The 27,397-nt window shown below is 39.4% G+C and overlaps 1 protein-coding gene and 1 long non-coding RNA gene across 4 annotated transcripts; one reads left to right on the forward strand and one right to left on the reverse strand.

Moving 5' to 3' along the window:
- Window positions 1-6,495: 6,495 nt before the first annotated feature.
- Window positions 6,496-26,309, forward strand: LOC138911017 (uncharacterized). Of its 3 annotated transcripts, none has more exons than XR_011416323.1 (5): window positions 6,496-7,021; window positions 8,410-8,680; window positions 22,195-24,112; window positions 24,385-24,515; window positions 24,585-25,004. It is a non-coding gene; the product is annotated as an uncharacterized lncRNA (long non-coding RNA). The 3 variants fall into 3 exon arrangements; XR_011416324.1 differs by lacking the exon at window positions 6,496-7,021 and adding an exon at window positions 25,016-26,309 and having other exon boundaries at window positions 8,583-8,680; window positions 24,585-24,951; XR_011416325.1 differs by lacking the exon at window positions 6,496-7,021 and having other exon boundaries at window positions 8,583-8,680; window positions 22,195-22,247; window positions 24,585-24,999.
- LOC6623226 (uncharacterized) lies at window positions 22,313-23,281 on the reverse strand. Its single transcript, XM_002048539.4, has 2 exons — window positions 22,904-23,281; window positions 22,313-22,830 (listed from the first exon to the last, which is right to left on the reverse strand). The coding sequence occupies exons 1-2, from the start codon at window positions 23,279-23,281 to the stop codon at window positions 22,393-22,395; spliced, it is 816 nt and encodes a 271-aa protein (XP_002048575.1). The 3' UTR covers window positions 22,313-22,392.
- Window positions 26,310-27,397: the final 1,088 nt, after the last annotated feature.

A 27,397-nucleotide genomic window follows, 5' to 3' on the forward strand; every position in this document is an offset into this window, starting at 1 on the left:
CAGATACAGATACAGATACAGATACAGATACAGATACAGATACAGATACAGATACAGATACAGATACAGATACAGATACAGATACAGATACAGATACAGATACAGATACAGATACAGATACAGATACAGATACAGATACAGATACAGATACAGATACAGATACAGATACAGATACAGATACAGATACAGATACAGATACAGATACAGATACAGATACAGATACAGATACAGATACAGATACAGATACAGATACAGATACAGATACAGATACAGATACAGATACAGATACAGATACAGATACAGATACAGATACAGATACAGATACAGATACAGATACAGATACAGATACAGATACAGATACAGATACAGATACAGATACAGATACAGATACAGATACAGATACAGATACAGATACAGATACAGATACAGATACAGATACAGATACAGATACAGATACAGATACAGATACAGATACAGATACAGATACAGATACAGATACAGATACAGATACAGATACAGATACAGATACAGATACAGATACAGATACAGATACAGATACAGATACAGATACAGATACAGATACAGATACAGATACAGATACAGATACAGATACAGATACAGATACAGATACAGATACAGATACAGATACAGATACAGATACAGATACAGATACAGATACAGATACAGATACAGATACAGATACAGATACAGATACAGATACAGATACAGATACAGATACAGATACAGATACAGATACAGATACAGATACAGATACAGATACAGATACAGATACAGATACAGATACAGATACAGATACAGATACAGATACAGATACAGATACAGATACAGATACAGATACAGATACAGATACAGATACAGATACAGATACAGATACAGATACAGATACAGATACAGATACAGATACAGATACAGATACAGATACAGATACAGATACAGATACAGATACAGATACAGATACAGATACAGATACAGATACAGATACAGATACAGATACAGATACAGATACAGATACAGATACAGATACAGATACAGATACAGATACAGATACAGATACAGATACAGATACAGATACAGATACAGATACAGATACAGATACAGATACAGATACAGATACAGATACAGATACAGATACAGATACAGATACAGATACAGATACAGATACAGATACAGATACAGATACAGATACAGATACAGATACAGATACAGATACAGATACAGATACAGATACAGATACAGATACAGATACAGATACAGATACAGATACAGATACAGATACAGATACAGATACAGATACAGATACAGATACAGATACAGATACAGATACAGATACAGATACAGATACAGATACAGATACAGATACAGATACAGATACAGATACAGATACAGATACAGATACAGATACAGATACAGATACAGATACAGATACAGATACAGATACAGATACAGATACAGATACAGATACAGATACAGATACAGATACAGATACAGATACAGATACAGATACAGATACAGATACAGATACAGATACAGATACAGATACAGATACAGATACAGATACAGATACAGATACAGATACAGATACAGATACAGATACAGATACAGATACAGATACAGATACAGATACAGATACAGATACAGATACAGATACAGATACAGATACAGATACAGATACAGATACAGATACAGATACAGATACAGATACAGATACAGATACAGATACAGATACAGATACAGATACAGATACAGATACAGATACAGATACAGATACAGATACAGATACAGATACAGATACAGATACAGATACAGATACAGATACAGATACAGATACAGATACAGATACAGATACAGATACAGATACAGATACAGATACAGATACAGATACAGATACAGATACAGATACAGATACAGATACAGATACAGATACAGATACAGATACAGATACAGATACAGATACAGATACAGATACAGATACAGATACAGATACAGATACAGATACAGATACAGATACAGATACAGATACAGATACAGATACAGATACAGATACAGATACAGATACAGATACAGATACAGATACAGATACAGATACAGATACAGATACAGATACAGATACAGATACAGATACAGATACAGATACAGATACAGATACAGATACAGATACAGATACAGATACAGATACAGATACAGATACAGATACAGATACAGATACAGATACAGATACAGATACAGATACAGATACAGATACAGATACAGATACAGATACAGATACAGATACAGATACAGATACAGATACAGATACAGATACAGATACAGATACAGATACAGATACAGATACAGATACAGATACAGATACAGATACAGATACAGATACAGATACAGATACAGATACAGATACAGATACAGATACAGATACAGATACAGATACAGATACAGATACAGATACAGATACAGATACAGATACAGATACAGATACAGATACAGATACAGATACAGATACAGATACAGATACAGATACAGATACAGATACAGATACAGATACAGATACAGATACAGATACAGATACAGATACAGATACAGATACAGATACAGATACAGATACAGATACAGATACAGATACAGATACAGATACAGATACAGATACAGATACAGATACAGATACAGATACAGATACAGATACAGATACAGATACAGATACAGATACAGATACAGATACAGATACAGATACAGATACAGATACAGATACAGATACAGATACAGATACAGATACAGATACAGATACAGATACAGATACAGATACAGATACAGATACAGATACAGATACAGATACAGATACAGATACAGATACAGATACAGATACAGATACAGATACAGATACAGATACAGATACAGATACAGATACAGATACAGATACAGATACAGATACAGATACAGATACAGATACAGATACAGATACAGATACAGATACAGATACAGATACAGATACAGATACAGATACAGATACAGATACAGATACAGATACAGATACAGATACAGATACAGATACAGATACAGATACAGATACAGATACAGATACAGATACAGATACAGATACAGATACAGATACAGATACAGATACAGATACAGATACAGATACAGATACAGATACAGATACAGATACAGATACAGATACAGATACAGATACAGATACAGATACAGATACAGATACAGATACAGATACAGATACAGATACAGATACAGATACAGATACAGATACAGATACAGATACAGATACAGATACAGATACAGATACAGATACAGATACAGATACAGATACAGATACAGATACAGATACAGATACAGATACAGATACAGATACAGATACAGATACAGATACAGATACAGATACAGATACAGATACAGATACAGATACAGATACAGATACAGATACAGATACAGATACAGATACAGATACAGATACAGATACAGATACAGATACAGATACAGATACAGATACAGATACAGATACAGATACAGATACAGATACAGATACAGATACAGATACAGATACAGATACAGATACAGATACAGATACAGATACAGATACAGATACAGATACAGATACAGATACAGATACAGATACAGATACAGATACAGATACAGATACAGATACAGATACAGATACAGATACAGATTACAGATACAGTACAGATCAGATACAGATACAGATACAGATACAGATACAGATACAGATCCAGATACAGATACAGATACAGATACAGATACAGATACAGATACAGATACAGATCAGATACAGATACAGATACGATACAGATACAGATACAGATACAGATACAGATACAGATACAGATAACAGATACAGATACAGATACATATACAGATACAGATACAGATACAGATACAGATACAGATACAGATACAGATACAGATACAGATACAGATACAGAAACAGATACAGATACAGATACAGATACAGATACAGATACAGATACAGATACAGATACAGATACAGATACAGATACAGATACAGATACAGATACAGATACAGATACAGATACAGATACAGATACAGATACAGATACAGATACAGATACAGATACAGATACAGATACAGATACAGATACAGATACAGATACAGTCAGATACAGATACAGATACAGATACAGATACAGATACAGATACAGATACAGATACAGATACAGATACAGATACAGATACAGATACAGATACAGATTCAGATACAGATACAGATACAGATACAGATACAGATACAGATACAGATACAGATACAGATACAGATACAGATACAGATACAGATACAGATACAGATACAGATACAGATACAGATACAGATACAGATACAGATACAGATACAGATACAGATACAGATACAGATACAGATACAGATACAGATACAGATACAGATACAGATACAGATACAGATACAGATACAGATACAGATACAGATACAGATACAGATACAGATACAGATACAGATACATTTACAGATACAGATACATTTACAGATACAGATACAGATACAGATACAGATACAGATACAGATACAGATACAGATACAGATATAAAGATACAGATACAGATACAGATACAGATACAGATACAGATACAGATACAGATACAGATACATTTACAGATACATTTACAGATACATTTACAGATACAGATACAGATACAGATACAGATACAGATACAGATACAGATACAGATACAGATACAGATACAGATACAGATACAGATACAGATACAGATACAGATACAGATACAGATACAGATACAGATACAGATACAGATACAGATACAGACACAGATACAGATACAGATACAGATACAGATACAGATAGCAATACTGATAGCAATAAATAGGTTCATAAATATTTGTTTCTATTTTCACATTTGGCTTATCAAAGTGCAAACAGTTCAGCCATGGCCCACACCTCGCAGTTGTCTACGGCTGCGGCTCCGGCGCTGGGATTGGGTCCGGTTCTGGTTCTGTTTGCGGCTTCGCTAGCTGTTTGTTTACGGGGTCTGTCTGGGATTTATCTTATCAGTGAAACGAAGCAGGCCTTGTTGCTACCACTCGCTGGCAGCGTTTTGTTTTCTTTTTTTTAGATACCCTGCAATTGAGGGCAGAGCTAAAAAGTTGGTGCACATCTGCACAGCAGCAGTCAGATAGCAGAAGCTATTAGAGTCTTAATCTGTGCAGGGTATCTGGCAGTCCCAACATTTGCTCTTGCTGCTCCGCTTGTGTTTGCTCAATTAATACGAACTTTAATTGAAAAACAATGCAATTAACTAAATCAGTTGAGCGCGTCGCTGGCGTCACTTTGCTGGCGCCCACAGATAAACGCGGGTCTAGGAGTAGCTGCCAGGTCTGGGTTCCAATATTGCTGAAAGAAACTTGCAAACAGATTGCCCACAACGAATATTATATGCTGTACACCTCTCAGAAAATATATTGCCTATAACGTAGTACATCAGTGCGACAGATTGACAAACAAATTAGTGTTTTGCCCTGATAATGATTTGTATAAAAAATATTTGTTTATGTATGTTGCAATAGCGTCAATCTAACCTATCTGACTGACTGACGGACTGAACAGATGACTGACTGCAAAACTGATTGAATATCTTGCTGACTGAATAATTTTCCGTCTGCCGAACTGGATAATTGATCGGCTGTTAGTCTAATTGTCCTGTGTGTTGATAACCGACTGACTGACTGACTGACTGCCCGCTTAACTTTTTAACGACAGATTGATTAAATGAAGGACTGACGAACTTCCTGTATTCCTAACTTGATGATTGACTGACTGTCAGTCTGATTGAAGTAATTACTGACTGACAAACTTCCTGATCGATTGATTGGATAATTGACAAACTGTAGTTCTGATTGATTGAAATTATTTTCTGACTTACTGACTGACTAACTAACTCTCTGTCTAACTGGATGATTGATCGACTGATTGGATAATTGACAGACTGTAATTCTGATTGACTGGCTTACTGCCTAAATGGATGATATGCCGACTGATTGATAGCTGACTGATTGAATGAATGACTGATTTACTGGCTGTCTAAATTACTGTCTGTCTAACAGGATGATTGACCGACTGGTGAATATCTGAATAATTGAATGATTGACTGACTGTAAGTTGATAGACTGACTGACCAACTGATTGATTGTACACCCCAAATCGTAACAGCTAGACAGCCGAAATTTATAGTTTTCTGCAAGTGAAGACTAAGAGAAGGCATAAAGAAAGTGTCGTAGATAATTGTATGAAATTTGGTTTGGCCTTTTAAAGAACTAGAATAACGCATCAATTTATTAAATGTTAAGCTTTCTTCCGATCGGCATTCGAATTAATTTGTAAAATAAGACTTGTCCAATTTTCTGTTAAAAGATATAAATACATTTTCGGCCTTAAACTTATTCGAAGGCTCTTTTAAAATGATCGTAAAAGCTTTACATCTTTTTTTAAACATCTCTTAAAAAGATGGAAAACATTAAAAACCAGATTTGAAACATAAGAAAATGTTAGGTTGCCGGAAATAGCCGGGCATTGCTAGCCGGTAATTTATATAGCCTTAAGAATTAAAACTTTTTAACACAAAAATCATCATAAAAAGCCATTTGCCTTATCACAGATATTTTTGCTTTTTTCAGTTCTACGTGTAGAGTCTTTCAGTTCTACACAAATTTCATTATAAAGTTGAGATGCCCGATTTCAATTATAAGGCACATTGTGTGTACATTGTGTGTGCATGCGTGCGCGTGTGTGTGTGTGTGTGTATGTGTGTGTGTGTGTTTAGTGTACGTGTGCAGCCACTTTTGTTGTTGTTCTCGTTGTTGTTGGCTGTTTGCTTTCAGTATTTTTATCTAAATTACTTTTAATCGCCATTTAATGTTTTTGTTTTTCTTGTTTTTTCAGTTTCATGTTTTATGGCTGCGTCTTTTGGGAGGTTTCTAATCTAATTGCAAAATGTAAGCACCAAATGAATACATATCTATAGATACACACACACAAACACACACACACACACATGCATAGACCGGGATGTTTGTGTACATTTGAAGGCTCCTCAAAGTGTATTGCTGCCCCCCCCTCCCCAACCGCCCCTTGTCCCCACCTTTTACCTGAGTGTTGCAAATAGATTGCGCGCTATCTCAAAAAAGTTGCTTCGCTCCGCAAATTGTATAAACAATTATAAACAAACAAGCGAAAGCGTTTTATCATGGCCTAATTCTTGTTATTTTTTCGTACTTATCATTTGAAAATCCCAGCAAAATAACAACAATCAGCGGCCCGCCCCCCCGCTCATGCCTCTCCCATAGTCACGAATTTAGCTCCAGGTCTTTAAGAGGGTATCATAATGTTGTCAAGAAGTCTGCAGCGCACAGAAGGAGACTTCTTCCCATTATTCATATATATTCTTTATCTGTATCAGCAGCTGAGTCGATATATACTATATCATATACTGGACATTTCTCAATGTTTCTTCATGCTCCTCTCAAATAGAATCTTTGGGTCGAATAGGTGCAAAATGGATTACATGAAGAACATGTCTGTTTTTCTACATGTTCTCCTGTGCCCCTGGCATATATACAAGCGCATAAGCCACCTAGCAAGAAGGGTATTTAACCTTCGGCGTTCCGAGGCAATTCTTTTTTTATTATTTAATTTTGTTTATTCTTTCTTTTTTTTTTTGGCTGTAAACAATGTCATACATTAAGTACATACGTTTGGCTTCCTCTACCTCCCCCGCCTGCGCCCTCACCCGTGCCTTACTCAACATTTTGCCAGCGACTTTTGGGTTCTTTTGACGCATTCGCGGGCAACTGGCGCCTTGATCGATTCTGTAATTGGCCCAAAAACATTTGCACATCCGTTGACCATCTTTGTTGATCATGAAAATATATTTTTGTCATATAGAATATAGCATTTAGTCAAAATATCGTATCATATCTAAGAGAGTTTTTTGTTCAAATCGAAGTTGATCTTAAACAAAATAATAATGATAATATATTTTTGTGAGAATAACTTAATTATTATGGCTTATCGCAGCTAGTTTTATTTTCAATCAAGCTGTTCGAGTATCGTTGGGCGCGTCTAGCTAATTAACTTACAGGCAACGTTTGTCATTCACTGTGAACCCAAAATAGTTCCCAAGACCTCCAGCAACAACAGCAACAGCAACAGCAACAACAACAACAACAACAACAATAACAATGGTTGTTGCCGTTTGTTTAGCTAATTCAAAAGCTGGTTTACAAAACAGGCGCCAAACATGGCATACGAATTAATTGTCTCGATGTTTGTATTTAAATTTTCAAAAATCAAATTAATATTTTTTTTTATATTTGATTTCAAGATTGCAAACCCGAACAGCAACAGCAACAACAACAACAGCAACAAATTAACATACCCCGATGCGAACGTGAGGCAAACAAAAAACCGTTTGTTGTTATTCTTGTGACATCACCAACAACAACAAGAACAACAGATTTTAAGAAAGACTGAAGCCAGGGCTGCACAATTTTCGCCCAAGCGGGAGAGTTGAGGCCGAAGAGACAGCAGCTCTGTTGCTGGAAAGGAGAGCAGGAGTTAGAGAGAGGAGCTGAGAGAGCTTAAAGCATTTTGTTGTAAGTACCTGATTTCATTACTTTCATTTGGTTCGGAAGGGACGTAGTGTAAATCTCGAATGCAGCTTGCCCTCTTCCTTTACCCATCTCACTCGCTCATGTAAATGGGCAGCATAGTTAGCAAACGGTTATATCTGCTCCTCTCCGCAGATGCCGTCCCTCCCACCCACGACCTGCAAATGGGCGCAGCTGTGGACTTTGTGTGCATGTGTGTGCATGTTGTTTTTTAGATAAGTTAGCTTTGGGTGTGCGGGTATTAAAATGTAAATTTGCTGGCTTGAGGCAACAACAAATCCAATGGCGAAACTGCATAAAATAATAAAAGCAACGACAATGTGTTGAGTGTGTTAAATAAATCGAATGAGAGTTTAAAACAATATACATATGTAGACTATAGGATACCACGTGCTAAGTAAATTCATGTCAGTTGGAATACGTAGAATTCAAATAATTCAAGATCTGACAGAATTTGCGCTTTCTACAATAAAACTAAAACCTCTTTCTTGAATTTGTAACGTATGCTTGTTAAGAACCAAAACTCCCCATTCCAAACGATAGTTCATTACACACAAATCGCATTATTAGCTCTGCTGCGTCGCTCTCTCTGCCGCAGTCACCCATTCCAATTTCCATTTCTATTCCTATTCCAATTCCCAATTCATTTCAAATTGAATGCCAGTGTTTCTGTTGTTGTTGTAGCTGTTGTTTTATCATGCGTCGGCCGAGTGCTTGCGGCTGTCAGTCTGTTAAGCTTTGGCTATGTAAAGTTTTGGCTCCGACGACCATTGGGAAGCTTTAACAGATCGTTGCGACGCCAGCGGCCCCAGAAACAATGGACGAGCACTCATCAAGTGGGCCGCCAACTGTGGACTGCGACGCGGCAGCGCTGCCATCGCGTAGGAGGTGTTGGCGCGTGTGTCAGCATATTGAATAGGTCGACCCCCAGCTTTGGGCATGACAACAGCAACAACAACAACAACAACAACAGCAACAACAACAACGGCGAGTAGAAGAAAAAAAGCAGAAGCAGAAGAGAGACGGCAGACAGCGCGATCTGTTCACAGGCACAAGACAAAAACGAACGGCGTTAAGTGACAGCCGGCAACCTCGCTCTGTCTCTCTCTCTCTCTTTACAGTCCTCCGCCATAATGTCTCCTTCTCCCACTCATTCTATGCCTTTGTACAGTCGTCTCTGCCGGGCGTGACGAATTTAGCGGGCGCGCATATTGCGTCGCTTTATGTTTTGTTTATAATTTCATCTAATATGCATACACGAGCTCACAAACAGCAAGAAAATAATACTAGCTGTGCTTTGCCGAAGTTCGAATACCCTAACATGATCTTCAAAGTGTATGTTTATGTTATAACGGACTCTTCTGGGCTTTCTTCAGAGGACAACTGTTGCGCTCTATCAAGAATGTTAACTTAACATCTAACTTAACATCTAACTGTGCCCTCTCGCATACATATCTTCTGTACACATTTACGTACTTCGTGGCATAGTCGTAACAGCTTTAGGTAGGGTACAATACAATAACAGACACACATACATACACACATGCACTGCATAAGTGTGTAACTATATGTTGTACCCCACAATATGGCCCATGCCGCTATTAGTGAGCCCCTACCCCCCGTCTGCGCGCGCTCCTGCTGCCACCCCTTCGCCAGCCGCCTATCTATGGGGTTCTATTTGTAAACAAAACGCGGCGCACACGCGGCTTGAATTTGAATTTTTGCCGAGTTTGCTTTGAACGCGATTTCAAAATCGCTTTCAAAGTCGGTTCAGCTCCGCAACCCGCCAGCCGCAACCCGCATGACGCCCCTTAACCCACAAGCTACACGGGCAGTGCGATTTTAAAAGTCGGCCCACTGCGATCCTAAAGCATTCATAACAATATTGTACAATAATCGTATTTGTCATATCATAAATTGTATTTCATTTTATGTTCATGAATTTAAAATTCGATTTCTTTTTCTTTTTTTTTCGATTTTGTCGTCGTTTCATTTGCATTTGAACTTTTTTTTTTTTGCATATTATTAGCCATATTTAAGTTTCGAGTTTTTCGTTTAAAGCAACACCACATAAAATAGGCCATTAAACTGGCGCCAGCTTCTAAACGAGGCCCAAAAATAGACGTTTGATTTAAGGTTACATTTTTTGAAATAAAGTTTAATTAAATTAGTATCAAGTCTGGCACGTGCAAGAGACTCGCAAACTGTGTTGATTTCTGAATACATATTAATTAAGATATTGTCAAATTTTCACATTCGTCTATTTTTCACATAAATTCCGCTGAAAATGCGCGATTTAATGAACGCAAACTAAAGATAAAACAGTCGGTATGTGTAACTGGATGCATGCTAAACTTGTTTGTAATTCGCAACTGGTTTAGGAACTGGCAAATTTAAGTTCGAGTCGTTGCATTTCTGTCTTCCAAATGCTTGTGATATGCAACAGCAATCGCAGATATGCAGATATTGTGCTAAAAATTGCGGAATAGAAATGAAGAAAAACAACGGGTTGTTTTTGTATGTATTCGTTCTATTTTGCTTTTGATACGCATTTGTATTCAGTGGTTCAGCTCATTCATTCATTGATTCATTTGCTCATTCATATCGTGTTGTTTATTTTCCAAAAACCAAATGTGTTTTTGCTTTTTCGCATATATTTTATTCTATTTTTTTCTCCTCAACTTTATTTATTTATGCAAAAATTTGTTTTGCTTGTAAGTAAGCAGAATACGCTAGTGAAAAAATGTTGGAATAATTTTGTAAACTGATTGATTGATTGATGGATTTGATGCGACGATCGTAAAGCAGAACTTTTATTTAAATTCTACTCTTTAATCAATGCGAGAAACTTTCTTTAAGCATTCATATATGAAAGGTTTTGGTTTTGGAATTGTTTTGATTTTTTATAACATTGATTGATTGATTGATTTGAGAACTGCAGCTTTCCTTCCACTTGTACTAACATTTTTGCATCGGCCCACTGTCCGTCAATATGAAGCAGCTGAAAGTGTGCCAAATCTATTAAATTTCAGCTGCTGATAAACTAGAGGGAAAAAAATACAAATAAAATAAAAGGAAAACAACACAAATTGCGCTTTATTTAAGTACAAAAATAACAAAAGAGGAGCAAAATTTAGTTGGGGAATAAATTTGAAATCGCACCGAAATAATTTTCATTTGTCTGCGATTTGGCTAAATTCACCCACTGCCATGGGGCGCCACGCCTGGGGCAGTGACAGGGGCAACGTGCCATGGGCGTCGTGTGCGGTGTGTTAAGGGTGGCAGGGGGTATGGGCAGGGGGTAGGGGTAGGGAATTCAATGCCCCAATTCAAATGGCTAGCGGTGAATTTTTGTTTACCGAACGCCGTCCAACAAATTTTGCGTCGTCAAATCAAAGAAAGCGTGCAAATTTTATTTTTATTGATTGGCGTCATCAAAATAAGTTGGAAAACGTATTTGAAGTCAAATGCTTAAATCAAAAAATTGCAATTAATTAATTTTTAATTAATTTTATTTATAGCTCGAACTCTTACTACACCCTTCACATTTGGTTCCATAATTCGAATTATGGTATTTTTTTTGTTTTTTTCAAATTATTTTTCAAGTTAATATTTACTTTTTGTATAGGCTCCAAGATAATTTGACAGACTTTTCAATTTGAATTATGGTATATTATTGCTTTTTTTCAAATTATTTTTCAAGTATATATTTATATGAAATTAAAAAACGAGAAAGAAGGGCTATCTTCGGCACGCCAAAGATCTAATACCCTTGCAGACCCACCCTTTTCATAATGCTCATACTGCTTTGCCTCTATCTAAGAAGTACCGGGAAAATAGTAAATGCCGAGTTTGGTCAAGATATCTTGATAAACAAAATGTTTTTTCATACAAACACTTAATTTTCGACCGATCGTTCCTATGGCAGCTATATGATATAGTGGTCCGATCTTAATAGGATTTTGAACATATATGAGGAGTAAAGTAAAACTAATAAATGCCGAGTTTGGTCAAGATATCTTGATAAACTAAATGTTTCTTCATACAAAAACTTAATTTTCGACCGATCGTTCCTATGGCAGCTATATGATATAGTGGTCCGATCCAGCTGGTTTTCACATATGTGCTGCATGCAACAGAAAGAGGGAGCTCTGCAAAGTTTCATTAAGATAGCTTTAAAACTGAGGGACTAGTTCGCATAGAAACAAACAGACGGACAGACGGACATGGCTATATCGACTCGGCTGTTGATGCTGATTAAGAATATATATACTTTATGGGGTCGGACATGTCTGCTTCTATGCGTTACACATTTCACGACAAAATTATAATACCCTCTGCAAGGGTATAAAAATTGTTTTATCCAAAATGTGCTCGTTTCGCCTGTGGCTGAGTTCTTTGCTGTTGGTTTTGATTTTGATTGCATTCCTCATGTGGTTTTATTTTTGAGTTTTCAATTAGTTCAAATTGTATATTTTTCTAATATGTACGTATTTCGGTAACAGCCCACGGAAGTATCCACAATGCAGTGGGCGGGCAAATTGTTCGTTTGTTTTCAGCTATTTTTGGCGCCAGGCAAAATTCACTTTTCGCACATTTGACATTCGTGTTGAAAATATTTGAAATTTGTTTACACGCCTTGCGGCTAATTGTGAATGGGAAGTGCAATAATTTAGCTGTTAGAGGTCGCGGGAAATGGCCAAATTACAGACTGTTGAAGCCAAGAAAATGATGAATCGAAGAGCAGAAGGTGGTACAAATTCTTAGAGTAATATCGTCTTAACAAAAAGAAATATTGATAAATGATATATCTTTGGAATATAATAAACTTTTGTACGATAATTGCTCTATTTATTGTTTACCTAACAATGAATTAACAGGAAACATCAATTTGCTAATGATTGATGATGGATGATTGATGATTGATCGCCGCGATCTTTTGAGATCTTTGATAAGTTAACTATTGAGCAAAGGGGAAACCCACTTGCAAATAAAAGCACAATCGTATTATTCGCTCTTCTCCAGTTTCATTGCACATTTCCTGTTGTCTATCCGAGGTTCGGTCCGGGATCTCAATAGAAACAACTTGCAATGAGTGAATGTGCGAATGAGTCCAAAGATATTTCCACTCAGTTACAAATGTGCATTGGATGATGTGCCAGCCCGAAAACCCTTGGGTTAGAATACGAAATGATGGACATAAAAGTTATAGATCTCTCTCTGTGTGTGTGTGTGTGTGTGTGTGTGTGCGTGAAGGAATAGAAAATCAGATCAAGTGTTTGGCAACCTGATCAAGGGCTTATCTCGCCCTCGATCGTCAGGCACAGTCAGGCAGAGTCAGGGCATTTGTCATGGGTATCAGGAATAGGGCTTAGCCAGCTCTTGCATTGTTGTCATAAATTACACTTCAATTGTTGGCCTGCCTGAGAGCTGGCTGGGAATAGGCATTGGGTTTGGGTCGGGCATGCAATCATCGCATTTTTTAATTTACAAGTCCCAAAAGAGTCTGCTGAGTCTGTGGAAAGAGTGTCAAAAATATCAAATGTCCTCTTTGTGCCCAGGTCCTGCACAGGCCGAGTGCAGTCGATTAGTTAACGCTCGCCTGCTTTTCTATAGGCCCAGAGGATCAGGCTAGGCATAGCCTAAACTACCTGCCAGGCATCATTAATTTAATCATTGCTCATTGCACACACAAAAGGAGCTCAAGCCCAGGCACAAGTGTACCCATTATGTGTGTGTGCGAGTGTGCGAGTGTGTGCTGGCAACCTTCTGACGTGCCCCAGACCCACGACACAACAAAAAACCAAACAAGAGATGAACAAAAAATAAATAAAAACACACACACAATCTGTGCCTAACAAGCGTCTCACAGAACCGGCTAAAGTCCCTATGCCCAGGCCCAAACCTTACCCAGAGCCCGACCCAGACCCAGACCCAGACCCAGGCGCAGACTTGTAGCTCAAAAGCCGTCATGACAGGCAGTTTCTGAGCTGAAACCCTCTGATTGAGCGCTGAGGTTTCCAGTTGATCTTCATGATGATCGTCAACATCATCAACTCTTCATTTGTGTGTGACAAACAAAGCGTGTGTGAGCTGTGTGTGTGTGTGTGTGTGAGTGTGTAGGAGGGGGAGAAGAACCTGACGTCGAGTGTCCCGCTGCGAGGGTCGCTGGGACAGATCGGACATGCGGACACGGTTGGCTGTGTGCGTGCCTACCCAGAAACTGTTGGCGTATTTTGGTAGTTCAATTGTGGCCCATTGTTTTAGCGCACGATCTGCGATCCGATCCGATCCGATCTGAACCAAACCGAACCGATCCGAGCTGAGGGCCCCGACTGGCCTGGCTATTTCTACAGACACACTCGACATGCATAAATTGACGCTAATATCAGGGTCTGGTCGGGTCGGTCGCCCAGCTGGGTCTGGCACCTCTGGGCTCCATATCCAAATCGATTCCACAATCTCATGGCGCGCACTTTGCATATAAATCATGTTTATGACTTGTTATTTTTCACTATTTATTTTGCCTATTCGCCTTTTGTTTATCGCAAGAAAAACAAAGTTTTTTCATTTGTTTTTTGAGCCCCTCTAAATTACAACATTATTTGGATTTGTTGTAGGCTGCTTTGGCCCTGGAACTCAACTCGATCGCTACAGAATTGTGGTCGAGTTGGGGTCGGGGGTGCCCAGCTCCACAACCAAATGGGTCGGAGAACCGAAATGCTTCTCTTGGATGGAACTGCTGGAACTCTTCCATTGCCGCTTTGTATATGCTTAATTAACGCATTGCGACCTTGTCGGATCTACGATAAACAATCACCCAACCATGCCTACAGATGGGCCACAGATGATATCATGGGTAATTATTTGATATGAACTAGAAAAAAAAACCAACCGTCCGCTGTAAGTGGGACCCAATTAATCAGGTGAGTGTAGAAGCGGGATTCAAGTCTACCGCACTAGCATATGCATATTGAGGAGTCAAACACTAATCCCCTAATCTTTGAATTTAATTATATCTAAATGGATTTATTAAATTAGGTAATCATACCTATTCATTTGCACTTAAACATCCAGTGGACATATTTGACAGCTGCGTCTCAATTGGTTCTCACAAATCAAAATAAATAACCAGAATGAAAGCATATCTTCAGCACACCAAAGACTTAATACACTTTTACACATTTACCTTTCGCAGATATATGAGAGATGTGAAATTTATAAATGATCTTGGAAAACAGAATATATTTCCATACACTTTTCCTATGGCAGCTATATGATATAGTCATCCGATATTGATAGGATCTTACATACATATCAGAAGCATAGTTAAATTAATAAATGCAAGGACAGGTCAAGATATCTTTATAAACAAAAAAGTTTTCCATACAAGAACCCACATTTCGACCGATCGCGCCTATTGCAGCTATACTATAAATTGATCCTCTCCGGTCGGGTTCGATGAAAGGCGAAAGAGATTTATATACACTATATCAACTCGTCTGTTGAGTCTGATCTAGAATATATATACCTTATGGGGTCGGAGATAACTCCTTTCAAGCATTACATATTTGATGACAAAGTTGTAATACCCTTAACCAGGCCAAAAGAATTAAATATTTTTATTATATTTTTATCTTCAAGACTGTAATTCTCTCTCAAAAATGTTTGTACTTGATCTAATGTTAATTATTGCTTATATTCGGCAAAATTGTGGCTATATTTAAGGGATTTTTCGAAAGTAGGAAAATTGTAGCGGAATTAGACATTTTTATGTTAATTTGAAATAAACTTTCTGAAACCCAAGTAAAACTTTTTCTGAATATGCAAAACATCTTCTTATTTCTTTTATTAAATAAAATATTCGTTTACATTAAATACTTCAAAAAAGTGAAATCTCTGAGAAGCTCTTCTATAAGAATAAATTTGACCCAACAGAAAATCTGCATTTTATTGCAGAAAACTTAAAAATTCTGTTAAAATATTGTTAAATATAAAACATAATTCTTCTGTTTTCTACTTCGAGCATACGAGTGTTAAGAGTTTAGCCTGAAAACATCGACGTTCCAGGGTTAAATATTTTTTATGTTCACCAATTAAGTACTCAACTACTCTTCAGGGTTACCTTATCAAGATTCAACTACCGCGCGAGTACTTTATCAATAATCTGCGGCAAAGAGCACGGAGGTTTTTAATAATAGAGTAAATACCAGAATTTACCAACGCAATGTGGGTAATATCCGCAATTTATTGCAGTACAGAGCCAAGAGGAAAAACAAATACAACAAACTGATGGCAAATAAAAAAAGGAAGCGATTCGGAAGAAGCAAAAATAAAATGGGACTTGCTTAAATTGTGAAAAGCCATTAAACGCAGCTGGGGCCAGAAATACAGAACCGCAATTATCATGAACGCAATTTCCAAATGGGCAGAACGCCCGGCGTGACAACATCCCCAGCTAGGGACCAACACGACCGGGGCAAACACTTTGACGCAAAACTTGTATCGTTAAATATTTATAAGCGAGCTGCAGAGGAAAACAAAATTAGATATGAGGTTTCCAGCCGGAGCAGAGCATCCAAGTCCAGGGCAGCCCCAACGATGCTGTATATCAACACATCATAATCCCCCCAAGCTAGCAGGCAGCTTAAAAAACCTAAAACCTAAAACCTAAAACCTGACTAATATGGCTTTAATGAGCTGGTCAACAATCTGACAGCCACTTTGGTGGTCCGCACTGCGAATGCGTTGGGCCGAGGTAGGGCTCACCCCGCCAGGAATTCCATGTACTACGTGACAGCAATAGCCGCAGCACCAAAAAGGGTTAACCCTCACGGCAGCAGCAGCTAACCATTCGAAACCTAATCCTTGTTTCGCCTGACTAACGACTTCTGCGGCAGTTGTTTGCTTTGACACAGAGGAAGAGCCAGAGACAGTGTTGGTCCATGCAAAACTGGATTTGGCTTTCCTCAAGCCTATTTTCCTTTGGATCCATCAGATTTCACCTAACAAGGAGCCACGCGCTAGAGCCAAGAGCTGCCTCTTTCTCTACTTTTGGTCTCTGTCCGTGAGAGTCAAAGAATACCGCACTAGCCCTAATCTGATCCTATTCCTTATTCCCATTGCTAAGTATTTGCCAACAATTTATCACCTTTGGGATTCCAAACCTTGTTTCGTCTGACTGACGAAAAGGAAGGGAAAGGTTGGTGGGACTGTTCAGCTCTATGCTAAGATTTTACTTTCCTTAAGCTTATTTTCTTTTGGATACATCCGATTTCTACTACTCCTCTTTCTCTACTTTGGTCATCACAATGAATCAATAATTGTCCTTGAGAGTCGAGGACTAGCGCATTAGCCTAACCTTATTCCTTATGCTTTCCTTAAAGATATTTTCTTTTGGATCTATCTGATTTCTATAGGCGCCAATGACTACAGCTAAGAGCTGCCATTGCTCTCTTTTGCCCTTTTGGGACATCTGCGGCAACACAATGGATCAATAGTTGTCCATGTGAGCCGAGAAGGACCGCACTAACCTAACCCAAGCTAAACCTATTCCTTATTGCAATCGCTAAGTATTTGCGAACAATTTATCACCTTTGGGTTTCAATTTAACTGCAATTTCGTATTCAAATCCTTTTATAAAACACTTTTTTTTGTTGCAAAACTGCAAACGCAGCGAATCCTTTCAGGAGCTGAACCATTGTCCAACTCTGATCCCGATTGCTATGTTTTCCCCTTCCCATTTCTCGCTCTGGATTTATGGCGCCCGAGCAGGAACAGGGGACCCAGCCGCTGCAGAGGGGGCAGCAACAAGCACTACAATAGTTTAATTAACATTAACGCTGACGCCGACTACTGATGGCAATAAAAAACCATTAAAAGGAATTTATTTTAAGGACCGGCCCGGCTATAAATCACATTACACGCCGCTATAAAAACAAAGGCAACAGAAATCTAACATGGGGCGGCGGCGCCCGTTAAAAGCTCTGCTTCTGGGCAGGTGCCTGTTCTGGCTGCCTGGGGGCGTGGCAGTGGGCATGCTCGCCTCTTTTTATATTTCGTGAATAAGAATGTTTTGTATATCGAAAAAATCAATGTGCATCCCTGGCGCGCATGGGCATCAAAGGGCTGCACAGCTCTCGGCAGAGTGGGAATACAAAGTAGTAAAAAAATTTGTTTGTTATATGCATAGTTTGTTGCCATTTGCGGGGGCCGTGGGCGGGGGTGTGATAAAACATCAACGCGTTGCGTTAAAAGCGCTGGCATTAAAAATTACGACAAACAGTTAATGGGAATACCGGTTGCCCGGACCCGGACCCGCGCCCGGTAGAGCTACGTGCGTGTACGACCAACAGTTGCCTATCAATATGTGCGAGGTGGAAGGGTGCAAGGGTATATACAAAGTAGCATTAAAACAGTTCAAATCATTTTGCACATATACCATAATTTATTCGCCAGTGAAAAGGCTAGCACTCTCTCTCTCCCTCCCGTTTTGTTGTTCTGCTTTGTGCTACGTCCGCTAACGTTTTGCTGCCTGCAGCATACCAGACTCTTTGTCGATTAGCTACTTATACAAAGTAGCATTAAAACAGTCACTTGTTCAAATCATTTTGCACATATACCATAATTTATTTTCCAGCACTCTCTTGTGTGAGTTTTTTGTTGTTCTTCTTTGTGCTGCGTCCGCAAACGTTCTGCCAGCTGCAGCAGATTAAGGAATAACATTTAATTTCAGGCGAACGTTTGCTCCCTGTCAGCTGCCCAGTGTATTCAGCATCCGTTCAGTATATCACAATGTGGTCGGGGCGTTTCCCTAGCACAGGATATATGAAACAATACAACCATAAAATTGACTGGCAGAAGGAAACACATTGATTTGCCATTTGAGCGCAAATTCACGGCAATAAAATCAGCGTTGGCTAAAGTTTTTTTTTTTTAATGCCACTTTCAATATTTGTTTTAGCACTCACACACACTGAGGGAACTTCCCCTGCTTTTCCCACTCTAAGTTGTGGTTGTTTTCCGCCCTGATCCATATCCCATTCCGAGGGCAATTGTAAAACGCGTTGTGTAATCGAAACTTTTAACGATTTGATGCTATTCGAAATTGTGTAATATTGAGGCACTAATACTCAACCAAATGGAGATCGAGTGCCCCCACACACACGTCTGCATATGTGGACTGTGTTTGCGTCTCTCTGTGTGTATGTGCGTGTTTGTGTGTGCAAATAAATAGCAGTGTGTATATCCCCATTGAGGGTCCTTCAGATACATTTAACAGCGCTAAAGTTGCGCTACTCTCGATATCGTCGGGCATATCGGTTGAGTGCGCAATTCAGCTGCCAATTAAAACTAACTTCGATATATCTGAAGAGACTAAAGAGTTCCTTAGTTGTTGTAGAATGAGAAGAAGCAGACAACTATATTTTTCTATCTATACCTTAAAAAAAGTAGAAGAAAAAACCTGCCTATGAAATATATAATTACGATCTTAACTGTTTTTTGTTCGACTTAAAGTTAGAATAGAAATTTCAAGTTCGAACCGGCTTGCAGCCTTGATATATATATTATGTATATAATATAAATAATATATCAATATTATTTATCTAGAACAAAGATTGAAAGCCACCTATTTATTTAAGATCTGGCAACGCTCTAGGCATGTTGAGCGGCTCTTCAAATTCGTTGCTGTCCAACTGAAAGAACTTGAAATTGCCTTAGAGCTGCGAAAAAACCAATCCATGTAATTCGACGACAAAGATGTGCTAATAAATTTCAACTTAATTTCCGAAATGTGCATCTAACACATAAAAAGCTGAACACAAACACGAGCTGGCACTGCCCCCCAGACCCACATCCACATCCACGTCCACATTCAGACTCAATCTCAGGCACACAGCAGCCTGTTCCGGAAATGAACAAGAGCGGGATTGAAATTTAGAAGCAATGAAAAAAACCAGGGAGGGGGAGGGGAGGGGGCGTGTCAGATTGAGTTGCCATGCGGCGTATTGTTCTTTGAGCGATCCAAGGATGGGCAAAGCAGGCGCAAAGTTTCAAGTATGGTTTTTGCATAAAACTTCAATTTAAATTGACATTTGAGTGGAAAGTAATTGCATGATATGCACAGAGAGAGAGAGAGAGAGCGGGAGGACATAAAAAAGGCAGCACCATCGACGAGCTGTTACTTATGGCCCTGGGTACGGGGTTCTGGGTTCGACGGCGGAACTGGAACTGGAACTGGGCGAGTTCAGAGCTGGGCGTGTTTAATATATGAGCGCAATGTTTGCAGCTACTATTTTTAGGCATTTAATGCGATTTTCCACTCTCTCTCGCTCTCCCTCTCTCTCTCTCTCACTCTGCTTAGTTTCGCTTCTGTCCGCTGCCAGCCATCCATCTGAAGCATTGCGGAAGGCTCTACTGAGCTCATTATGCGCTCGTTTATATGCCGAATTTGTTGTTGTGGTTCTTCCTTTTGTTCTTGCTCCCCTTCTTGCTCTTGTTTTTGTTGCTGTTGCTGTAAGCTTGTGCACATTATGGGGGTCTGGGTTTGGTTTTTTTTTTTGTCAAGTACCGTTTTGGAGTGCGGGGTATATTTGAGCTGAATGCGGGCAATGCTTTGTTTCTCTCTCGCTCTGTCCGTCCCCCTCTCTGCACAAATTAAATGCCAATAAATTTGCATTTTTTTTTGTTAGTCGTAGATTTTGTGCAAAAGTGTCATTTTATTTTTGGTGCGGAATCTTCCAATTGGTTTTTCTGGTTTTCGCGCAAGTTTTTCAATCGAATTGGCCAAGTTTTAATGTTGCCAATAAACGTTGTTAATTTGTTTTCCTATCAAGCACTTTCATTTATTTATTCATTCATTTCCTGTCCAATGGCATCGACTTTGCCCTATGTCGGCATTTTTCTGGAATTCCTATTCAGATTACAATTTTTAGCTGAGTTTTTCTATTGCTTGTTTGACGGCTAATGACTATTCAAATATCTTATCAGGCAATTCCATTTCAGTTTCCGATTGTAAAAGATTAAGTAATTCTTTGAACCAGTCACTTTTAAGAGCTGTTTATTATTCCTTCATATGTTGTCTAAGATCCAAAAAAAGAAGATACCCTGTAAATTTATGTATGAGTGCATATTTGTTCTTTAATTCCAAGCTTTTCTTCCCACTGCGCAACAAATCAAAAGAAAACCGTATTTTAAGTTGTCGCTCTACTATGCGATTCTCATGAATTTAAGTAACTAGAAGCTTTCATGCTTTTATAGTGAGTGTTAGCTCACGCTAATATCATCTCTCTCTCTCTCTCTCTCTCTCTCTCTCTCTCTCTCTCTCTATCTCTCTATCTCTATCCTTTACTTTCTGAATGTTTCTTTCCTTCTCTCTATTTCTGAATTTATATCTCCCTCATTCTTTCCCTATCTCTTTTTATTTACCAATCTCTCGTTTTTCTCGTGCTTCTTCTACTCTTACTCTAATCCGCTCTCAACTTGCCTTTTTCTTTCAGTTTCAAACGTCCAACTAAAAAATTGCATTAAAATAATCGTGATTGAATATTGGGTAAGTACACATATGCATCTAAATATATGTATATGCATGTATATATAAATATTAGGCTAACGTAATTTAGGGTTGAGTTAGCTCCTCGTATTATTGTATTCACAAACGCTTTAGATTAATAAAAGGACCGTCTCTGGCACCTGCCCTACCCATCCGAATCCCCAGATTTGCGCTCATCGTATCCGTCCAGGGAGTACAGCTTGCCGAGATGCGGCAAAGCCGGAACATCCTCAATGTGCGGCGTCGAGCTGCGACGCAGCATCATCTGCTGCAGCTGGGCAACATGGCACGGCTCCAGTTGCTCCATGCAGCCGTAGTAGAGTACGTCTGAGATGAGCTTGCGGGCTAGAAGCTTCTGCCGGGGCGCCAGCTCGTCAAATTGGCTGCGCCAAGTGTGGGCCAGAGCTTCCGATGCGCAGAATGTGGAAAAACGCTGGCGCTGCTGTCTGCAAGGCAGGGTAAGGGGAGAAGCGGGCGAGTGCAAGCCGGAACGTAATTCGGCAGGTGCGGGAGATGCAGTTAACTCTTCCTTGACTGCCGTGCGGCGCTTCTTACGACGCGGCTCGTCGTAAGCGGTGTGGCGCTACGGTTAAGGAAATGAGTGTAAGAGAGAGGGCGAAAGAGAAAAAAAGAAAAAGCTACAAGAGCTTAATTACCAAAGCTTCGGGCAGAGCTTCTGGCTCTGGACTGCTAGCCTTGTGCAAGCTCTGGCATGAGCTGGCATCCTCTTGTCCCTCTAAGAAGCCTAGCAGCTCAAAGTACCACAGAGTCGACACGAATGGCTCCTCCTCGGTGCACTGATCACGTTTGCGCAAGTCCCGCCGAAAGTTTGTACGGAACGAATTGATTTTCTTGACCACCAGAGCGCGATCAGCGTACGGCTCCACCTCGCGCAGCTTCTGCACCAGCTGCTCGTAGCCGGCGGACTTCAAGGCCCGGCTGCTGTACTCCGGACTCTTGACCTTCCATACCGCCGGCAAGGATCGATAGAGCTCCAGGAATTCCGTCCAGAACTGTCTATCGCGAGAGTTCATGCTCAATTTGCAGCCGGATCTTGCTTAGGATTGGATTTAAAAAACGCCAGACCAGTCCAACGTCCACAGCTCGAACTCGCGCGCAGCACTGAATACTCAAAAATGTGGGCTGTGCTGAGCACAAGCTTGCATGCGCAAAATTCAAAATGTGGCGAGCAGCAGCAGCAACATGCCTAATGAGTGTGCGAGCGAGATGGTGACAGAGAGAGTGGCCAACAACAACAACAACAACAACAACAATATTCAACGATGCTCGGCAACGTTTGTTGTTTGTGCAAACGTTAACGCTGTGCGTTTTGTGCTGTCATTCGCAGTGCTTATTTGATTGCGCTAAACGTAAAATGAAGGCGAATTCGTATGCAGATGTATGCGAGAATCGACAGCTGACTTGCTTTGCAGCTAGGAAAAGATTTGTGCCAAGAGAGAGAGAGTGAGAGAGAGCGAACGCAAAACGGTTTTTTATTTTTTTTGTAATTCCTGATCGATTCTCTTCGTTAACATTATTTACATACATGCATGCATGCATATGCATGTATGCGGGTGAACTATCGATGCGACGAAAATATCGAAAATATCGATAGCACGCTCTTCAGTCAGAGAGATATGTAGACAGATAGAGAGAGAGAGAGAGAGCGAACTAACTACCGATAGACTATCGAAAAAATCGATAGCATGGTTTTCGGTTCAATCAGCAACTATCGATAGAAGCTCCCTGAACCAGCTGCGGCCCACAGAAAGTAAACTCTTTGAAAACAATAAGAAATGTGTTCTGACTAATTCAATTTTCGAACTGGAAACAAACTTTGGTCAATGTCCGGCGAAGCTAAAAAGGTTAAATTTCAATAAGGCAGCTATCCCTCTCTCCTTCGGCTCTCGTTGCTGCCAGAAGCCAGCTGAAGTTCCAAACTGTTTGCCCAGTGCAAACAGGCGATGCTTCAAATATTGCAATTCTTTTTGTTTTTGTTTTTGTTATATATTTTTTTGGTTTTCTATTTTATTTTGGCCCTTCATAAAGTAATTTAAATAACTTTATTTACATGCCAAATGCCAAATATTTGCCGGGATACAAATATTGATGCCGCGAGGACATTTTAACATGGCAGCAAACAGACAAACAAACGGATCTGAAGGACCTGCTGGATAAAGACATTATGCACTTGTTTCAATTATGCGTAGGAAATAAGAAAGGAGCCCCGGACTGGGCCATGGGAGGCCAACTGGAAACGGAATTGAAGTGAAACTAAAGCCTTTTGCAAATAGTTGTTAAAATATGTCAATAACCTTCCTCCCTCCCTGCCCATAGCCCACATCACAGAGTCGAACTTGTCCTGGAGCAGCCAGCGGGGCTTGGCATCAATGGCCAAAAGCCAACCCTCCGATTCTTTGGAACACTTCTGACTGTGTGCGCGGGATGGTGGAGGGGGCTAACTTAGTTGGCCAGAGACAGAGGCAAGTGGGCGGAACTGTGGACAGTACCAGGACGGGCACTTGGAGCCCCGGGTGAATGTATACACGAATAAGCGCAGAAAATGTTTAATTAAATTCCAGGACACATTTGGCATGTTACATTGCTTTGGTTGCTCGAACCACAGCCCGCATTTGAGTGGGTCCGCAAGAAGGATGCGAACCTTCTGCTTATCCTTGTCGCACCGAACTAACTAACAGAAATTGTAATAAAAATACCGAAACGTAGCAAAAACTAAGCAAAGCAAATTATGCTCCCTTCCTCTCCAGAGTTCTCTCTCCCTCTTCTCTCTCTCCTGGCCTTTGGTTAAACTATTGACATTCAGCTGCGGTTCCTTGGATAAGAAATTGGCACTGGCCCTGGCCCTGGCCCTGGCATCAAGGCATCAAGGGTTGGTTCCGCCAATACCTTGTCCCAATTCACAGTTAACTTTCCGACATGCTTTTAACAAATGCAAGGCGGACAAGAAGAGAAGATTAATTTAAGATAGCTGCGATGTGGAACAGGATAGCAGGAGAACAAGCAACTAGACTACTAATAGGTTGAATTACTTAAGACCGTTCTTAGCCGTATTCCACCATTCTCCCGACAACAATTTTTCACTGCTACGCGTGGAATTCTCCCAAATCACGTGGCATATATTGTAAATTCTTGCAGATATAATTGCTTCACTAATATAAACTGGCACAAAGAAAATCTTCAAGACAATTCACTGGGATTAAAAAACAAGAATAATAATGAGCAAATCAGTTAGTTAACAGCAAACCGCACAAAGCCCGACACTACTGACGGATTGCCTAAACAGAAGAGGAAGAAGCTTGAGTTTCCTATTGCCTGGAGGAGCGAGCCAAAGTATCTAATCAAATAAGCCGGCAAATTGCGCTCTGCTCGTTTCTAACTCAGCTGACAATAAGCCGGAGCTGTACTCGTAAAAAGTTATGACCATACGAAAATTTCAGTACTATTTTTTTCTTTTAGTTGTTTTTTATGTACCGCCATTTGTAAATCTGAAAGACGGCATCTGTATAATGTGATGGCCTTTTAGAGGCCAAGTCGGGCATTTAGGCAACGGTTTTTATGAGTATATGGTCGACTCGGCCCGGCTTGACTCGACTCGACCGACTCGGTGTCTGTTAATGATTGATAAACCGCACGGGACCAATCAACACCCAAAGACCAAACCCAGCTCCATTGTCAGCTGCGTTTTAGGAAAAAGGGGGCTTCCTAAACATGGCTCCAGCTTCTTCGAGATGCACATCAAATTGGCTACATTGTCGTGAGCTTAAGGCTGAGGCTGCAGTCGAGGGACTGTGGCAGTTGCTATAAGTACGACTAGTTGGTATACCAGTTTCTTTATTACAAAAAGGAGCTTGGGTCAAAACCACAACACCAACAACAACGACGACGACGAAATCGCAGCCAGCAGCGACGTCGTAAAAGAAAACAATATTGTAAATAAAGTTTAGACCTGAAGCCCAAACTGGTTTCGAGCAAACGAAAACAACAAACCAACCCAACAACCCAACAACCCAACAACCAACCAAACGACCAAACAACCAAACGTCTGACCGACCAACCCAACATCGTGACTGCGCGACTGTCGTTGTTGTTGTTGTCGTTGTTGTTGTTGTTGTTGTTGTTATTGTTGTTGTCGTTGTTGACGTTTTGGTCTTTGATGACTTTTTAACCAAAGTTGTTGCCTGTTGCCCGTTGTTGCTGTCGATTTTTATTTTATTTTTTTTATTAAAAAAAAAAAAACTCTTCTTATTTAATACCCTGTATTTAAACGAATATGTGAGTGCTAATTTTATAGCCATATTGCTGTCAAAATAACATGTCAAGCACCTCGGAGATATTACGAGTTGCATCTTAACTCAAGGAACTCAAAGACCTTTGGAGCTAGGCTTATTTTATTTGGTATTTATAATTTCCAGTTTGGTAAACTAATCTTAACTCAAAGAACTAAAAAACCATAATGGCTAGACTCATCAAATTTGGTATATGTGCTCTTCAAATAATTAAGCTAAATAAATTCTTGAAATGCATCAATAGATTTGCCTTTATAGGAATAACCTCTTAACTCAAGGAACTCAAAGACCACAAGATCTACGCCCAGTAAATGTTGTATATGAACTCTACGCATAATTTCTAAATAATTTCCTGAATTTAGCCATATTTTTCCTTCTATTGAAGAAACCCAAGGAACTCTAAAAACCTGAAAATCGCAATCAGTAAATTTGTTTTGTAGTTTTTTATAGAAACTGGGTATCTTCTAGTCGTATATGTATGAGCTGTAATGCTTTGCTTTTATTTTTGTTTTGGTTTTATTTTTATTTTATTTGGCTTTTCTTTTTTTTTTTTTGTATATTTTTGTTACCATAAAAGCAGTTAAACCACAAACCACATCCATTGCCGTAAAACTTCTTGTTCGTAAACAACAGCGCTTGGACTTTGGGACAGACGCTTTGTTGTTTGGCTGGCCCAACCACTTCGGTTGTCTTGGCCCAAACACCATAAACATGAAACGAATCTAAGTCAAGAAACAGGTCTCAGACCATGGCTTAGACTTTATCTCAGTCTGAGCCAAGAACTAACCTAGGTCTAGCAACTAGTTTGACAACACGTTCTTCTTGTTGTTGTTTCCTTCTTTT

This window comes from Drosophila virilis, chromosome 3, assembly GCF_030788295.1.
Source record: "Drosophila virilis strain 15010-1051.87 chromosome 3, Dvir_AGI_RSII-ME, whole genome shotgun sequence".
In the NCBI taxonomy this organism is placed as follows: Eukaryota; Metazoa; Arthropoda; class Insecta; order Diptera; family Drosophilidae; genus Drosophila; species Drosophila virilis.

Coding starts and splice junctions, on each gene's coding strand:
- LOC6623226 (XM_002048539.4), bottom strand. CDS start 23,281: ATGAACTCTCGCGATAGACAGTTCTGGACGGAATTCCTGGAGCTCTAT. Junction 22,831..22,903: donor AAGCTCTGCCCGAAGCTTTG/GTAATTAAGCTC, acceptor CCTTAACCGTAG/CGCCACACCGCTTACGACGA.